Consider the following 6000-nt stretch of genomic DNA (forward strand, 5'->3'; position numbering starts at 1 on the left):
TGAAATGGAAGACACAGGTCCCGACATTCAATTTCACCTGCATTTTATTTCCCCTCTGATTTGGGGCAATTATTCTTGGCCTCAATTGTCTTATCTGTAAAAATAAGGAACTTGGCTATTTTGGCTTCTTCCATCTGCACATCTGACAAGCTTATGAAAAAAAGGATTCTAGGGAGGAGATTACTGTAAGAGTAGAGATTCCTCCTACTGCCCCGTAACTGATCATCTCTCTTGGAGTATGAAAAAGGGTGAAGAGTAAGAAATGTGGGCTTTTATTTTTCTACCTTGCTAGGTGCCAAGGCAATGCTGGGGACTGTAACCTTAGGGACTTCCAGTCTGAGGAGATGGAGGGCCCTGAGGAGATGGAAGGCCCCGATAAGGTTGGGAGGAGGTGGCTAGATGGATTGATAAGCAGGAGCAGGGAAAGGTAAGGATCCCCTGCCAAGGAAACATGAGGCCCATAAAATTAATCCTTGAGGGGTTGGGACAAAGTGGGAGGAGCAGGCTCAGAAGGAGGCTGGCCAGGTCAGTCAGAGCCGCACAGGACAGGTGAACCAGGAGTTTGGGGCACTGAGGACATTGTGGCTTGGTTTCCTATAATCCAGGGAGACAGGAAACAAGAATACACATCGTGCAAATTAGGATACTTGCCTCCTCTTTCTGAAATCTTGCACTGACCTTCTGAATGACTCTCTCCTTATTTTCCTCTCTCTACTTCCTTTTCTGTAAGGGAGTGTGTGTACATCTGAAGGAAGGAGGAGATATATAGTGTTGGAACAACTGCCACTCAGGAGTCTCATGTACTCTTTTTAAATTTTTTTTGCTGAGGCAATTGGGGTTAAATGACTTGCTCAGGGTCATTTCCAACTGTGTGAACAGTTGGAAGTGTTAAGTATCTGAGGCCAAATTTGAATTCGATCCTCCTGACATCAAGCCTGGTGCTCTAGCCACTGCAGTCTCATATACTCTTCAACTTGACAGCCATTTGAATAGTGCCCCTCTTCTCCTTTTCTTGCTTTGCTCTTCTCATTGGAAATAGCATCAGAATTGGAGTGAGTAGAGTTGTATTTGAGTTCCAGATTTGCCACTAACTGTATGAGCTTGGGTAAATAATTTAGCTTCCTGAATCTCAGTTTCTTTGTAAAATAGGAATAATGCTACTTCATGATACCTACCTCATAAGAATATTGTGAAAATGAAGTGGAATGATTATGTATAGACTCTTGTATTCATAAAATTACTACAGAAATGTAAGTTATTTGTGTATTGGACTACCTTCCATCTAGAGAAGGGTGTGGGGGGAAGTAGGGGGAAATTTGGAACAGAAGGTTTTGCAAGGGTCAATACTGAAAAATTACCCATGCATATGTTTGATAAATGAAAATATTTAATAAAATAATAAATAAATAAATGTAACTTGTTATGATCAGTTTTCCTCCCCCCTTCTCTCCCTTTTTTTAATTCTCTCCCTTTCTTCTCCTTTTCCTCCTCCTAATTAATCTCATATATATATAGGCTACTATTGCCCAAGTACCTCCCAGATCTTAGTTAGATATACTCTCTCTCACTGAATGATAACCTTGATCATAAGATCAAAGGATTTTTAGATGTTAGTTAAGTTGGTAGTGCAGTGGATAGAGCACCAGCTCTGAAATCAGGAGGAACCCAGTTCAAATCTGATCTCAGATACTTAACACTTAACACTTCCTGGGTGTGTGACCCTGGGCAAGTCACTTAACCCCAATTGTTTCAGCAGGAAAAAAAAAAGCTATTACTTAGGTCAACATTCTTATTTTTATAGTTAGAGACCAGATCTAAGTAACTTGTGTCCCAAATCAGAGGAAAGTAGTAGATTCGAATTCCAGTGGTCATATTCCAAACCTATTAATCTATAGGATCACTTGTCATCAGAGGCATATTGTCTCGTGTCCTAGATGGGATGGGAAATGATGTTGGGGTGAAAGTGGAAGTGGAATATTTTGCTGTATTTTCTTTCTCTGCCCTTTCCAATCTTGATCTGCTTAATTTGACATTATTCTCCTCTTCCTAAAGCAACAAAACTTGTTTGTCTGCTTCTAAGGACAGGTTGTATAGAATCTTTTAGTTTTGTCCCAGGGACTTTTTTTTTAAATTTATAGAATAAATTAGCATTTTTCTCTTTGGGGGAAATTAAGCAGATTTGAGGCAAGGAAGTAGAAGAAAGGAGATCAGAGGAGAGGAGGTTAGGTCCCCTCTGTTTCCTGTGTGATTTCTCTTCTACTCAGCTGATGGCACTGTGGATTAATCGAGTGCTAGATCTGAAGCCAAGGTTTCAGGACAAATCTGGCCTCAAACCCTGACTATCCTTGTGGTTCTAGGCAGTCACTTAGCCTGTGCCTACCTCAATTTCCTCAACTGTAGAATGGAGATGACAGTCATATTTACTCTCAAGTTATTGTGAAATGAAAGGAGATAGAACTTATAGAACTTATAGATAAATAAGCACATGCTTATTTCCTTCCCTTCTTTCCCATCCCTTCCCCACTCCCCAGCCCCACAGAACCCTATAAGGAAACAAGATGCAGTCTCCTTCCGTCAAGCAGTTAGAAGGCCCCATCCCCCCACTAGAGCCAGGAGGGGCCCCGAGTATTTTTCCATCCAGGTATCTGCTCCCTGTACCAGCAGGGTCACTGGGTGCAGAGCTGGGGTTATCAGGGCCATAGAGACACTCAAGTTTTATCCACTTCTCCCAGCAACCAGAAGCGACTCCTTCTACTCTCACCCAATCACCAAGCTTTTCCTTCCTTCCTTAATCTGCCCTTAGATGGGGAGGGAGTCTCATGTATGTGTGCTCAGGTGTACCTCTTTATTTCTGTGACCATCAATATACAGATAACTGCATGCGGGGCTCTAAGCACCTGCACGTGAGCTGGGTGAATGATTTTTTTTCCTACAGGAGTCCTTGTGCAAAGTGATTGTGCTATCCGATAATTGTATAAATATGTATGCATATATATTTAACATATATTTCTCCCATGTTTAACATATATTAGATTACTTGCCATCTAGGGGAGAGCTTGGGGGAAAGGGAGGAAAATTAGACACAAGGTTTTGCAAGGACTAATGTTGAAGAATTGTCCACACATATGTTTTGAAAAATAAAAAGCTTTAATAAATAAAAAAAAGTAATTGTGCTACCCTATAATTGTATAAATATGTATGCATACATTGGATTTAACATATATTTCTACCATGTTTAACATGTATTGGACTATTTGTCATCTAGGGGAGGGCATGGGGAAAGGGCAGGAACACAAGGTTTTGTAAGGGCTAATGTTGAAGAATTGTCCATGCTTTATGTTTTGAAAAATAAAAAAAAAACTTTAATAAAGAAAAAAAAATGATTGTGCTGCCCCAAAGGTCAATAATATTCTTTGCCTGGGGCTGTCCTTCCTCTCAGCCAGTCTTTTCCAGCCCAGACCCTAATCCCCTTCCCTGCCAAACCTCCACTCATGCAGATTTTCTAGGTGGGATGGGGCCTCTGGAAGCAGATAATTAGCCAGTGCTATCACTGGTAGCAGGCTGTCTGAGGGAGGGAGTCTCCTTGCAAAGACTTGGGATAAATACACAATTCGCTCGTGGCATGCTCCATTTCATGCCAGGGAAGACTGTCTATAGACATTCCACAGTCCTAATCCCCTCGCTGACTCCTTCCTGCCCCATAATTGCCCCTTTCCACCCCTTCCCTTTTCTCTGTCCTCTGCTTTCTTAACCATGAACTTTTTGGAAAAAATCCAGGATTATTGGCTTCCAAATATTTATTCTCTGAACTAAGGGCTTTTTTCCCCCCTTAGTTATGAGAATGGTGAGAAATACTTCATGCAAGGCTATCCTAATCTGTGAATATCTGAGGATAAATCATTCCAGGAGAGAGCACAAGATTTAGTGGGGAAAAGCCCTGAGAATGAAAGACAGGGTAATGAGCCTTAGGTGGGTTCAGAATGCATGCTCCGGACACAGGTCAGGTGGGTCCCTCCCACCTCCTCCCCCATCTCCTCCAACTAAGACCTTTCCCTCATCTCCCAGTGATGTTTTAGAAAAAGAACTGCTGAGTTAAGAATTCTGTCTTCTCTCCTGATGAATCTCGGTTTTTGTAATCTTCCCTCCACCCACACTAAGATGAATAGGAAGTCTGAAGGAAGCTCCTTCTAGCTCTTAGATGCTGTGATCCCTCGGAAAACCTTGGATGTCCTTGGATGGCTATTCTCTGTCCTTGCAAATGAGAATCTGCTGGGGGGTTGGAACCTGGAGGTAGAGCTAAGACTATGATATCATAGAGTCCATGAGGTCACAGGTTCTTCAGACAGGAAAGTAAGGGTGCTGGGGAGGGGCAGGGGGAGGGGAAGGGGCAGGGGCAGGCCGCTGCTCCCTGAGCAGGTGGAGGCCCTTAGGCAGAGGGCCAGTAAATGGGCTGATGACTTCTCTGGGCCCCAAGCTCCACCAGGCATCGCTCCTGGTTTGCCTCTTACTGTTGCTGCTGCTGGTTCAAGGAGTGAAGCCCCAGACTGGGGACCCAAATGGGAATGGAAGGAGCCAAAAAGAAGAGGGGGCCTCCCCAGTAGGTGAGGGAACGGGGGAATAAAAAGGGGGATTGTGGGGGTACCCCTTACACCTCAGCCCAAGACCAGGATGAGCGAAATGTCAGAGATATGCTTGAGAAAGGGGCTGCTATCTGGATTGGGACTGAGAGGGCTGTTACTCGAGTATGGGAGCTCCGTGTGTCAGGGTCACAGGGTAGGTTTTGGTAGTATCAGAGTTGGGGGCTTAGCAATGCATGTAGAGCTTTCGGAGGGTATCAAGGGGAACCAGGGCAGAGGGAGTGCTTCCCATCTGATCACTTACTGATTTCCTATTCCCCCAGGGTTAGAACCCTGACAGCCATATGTATTTACAGGTAGAGATAAAAGAGAAAATTAGCCAGCCTGATTGGTCAAGAACAGGTCTGTGGTGATAATAATATGATTGTGCTACTTTGAGGTTTATAAAGCAATTTTGTCATGAATACAGGAAGTAGGCAGTGCAAGGATTATTGTTCCTTTTTAATGAGGGGGACCTGAAACTCCGTGACTTGCCCATATTCACATAGCTAACAAGTATCTGGGGCAACGTGGAAGCCAGTCTCTTGACTCCTAAGTCCAGAGCTCTCTGCAGTATATTGGGTCACCTCTTATGATCCCATCATTCATTCCCTTCTGATTTCAGGCCAATTTGGGAAGGAGTCAGGTCAGAGCTGATTGAGGTCATGAAACACCCTTTAATCCCTACTAATTTCCCTGGTTCTAGTTGAGGGTGAAGAACAGCTAGAGGAGCAATTTGTGGCTTCATCAATTGGAGAGATACTACAGTTGCTGACGATGGGGCCCTCAGAAGAGGAAGAGGCAGAAGTGGAGGTGGAGGCAGAAGAGAACACAGCAGTTCGAGACCACCTCTTTGACCTGGCCTTTTGCTTCAACCTCGCCAGCATCCTGGTTTTTTTATGAGGGACATGGAGGCAGAGGTCATCGCCTGGTTTCTGGATGAGGAGCTGGACATCTACCTCCGCTTCATGATTGCCTACTGATTTCCCCGGACCCCAGGGTGACCCCCCCAGGGGATGTCTGCACTGATTCTTGCTAGCTTCCACCTTCTGGTCCTAAACCTCGGCCTCAGATGGTACTTGGGAAGTGGAGTATATCTGTTTCAAAAACCACTGCCTAATTTCTGCCACTAAAACCCCTGGACATCTCCATCCTGGGCCAGGGACACCATATCCCTCTCCTTTCTCTTCTCCTCTGCCCTGTGATGGAGATAACCAGAAGGTTGGGGATGGGGAGGGAAGCAGCAGCAACAGTAATAAAACCCCCAAAACAAATGAAGGTAGCTGTCTTTGAACCAAAGACTTACTTACCCAACTGTCACCCTCCCATTTGTCTCCATAAGTGCTCATCTCTCCAATTCAATGACTGGTCATTAGACATCAGC

General features: G+C 44.4%; 1 protein-coding gene across 1 annotated transcript; it reads left to right on the forward strand.

Moving 5' to 3' along the window:
• The first annotated feature begins 4344 nt into the window (after window positions 1-4344).
• LLCFC1 (LLLL and CFNLAS motif containing 1) lies at window positions 4345-5902 on the forward strand. Its single transcript, XM_003771682.4, has 2 exons — window positions 4345-4601; window positions 5323-5902. Exons 1-2 carry the CDS (start codon window positions 4454-4456, stop codon window positions 5517-5519), a joined length of 345 nt encoding a protein of 114 aa, XP_003771730.1. The 5' UTR covers window positions 4345-4453; the 3' UTR covers window positions 5520-5902.
• The last annotated feature ends 98 nt before the right edge of the window (window positions 5903-6000 follow it).

The sequence above is a fragment of the Sarcophilus harrisii genome, chromosome 5 (assembly GCF_902635505.1).
Source record: "Sarcophilus harrisii chromosome 5, mSarHar1.11, whole genome shotgun sequence".
Lineage (NCBI taxonomy): Eukaryota > Metazoa > Chordata > Mammalia > Dasyuromorphia > Dasyuridae > Sarcophilus > Sarcophilus harrisii.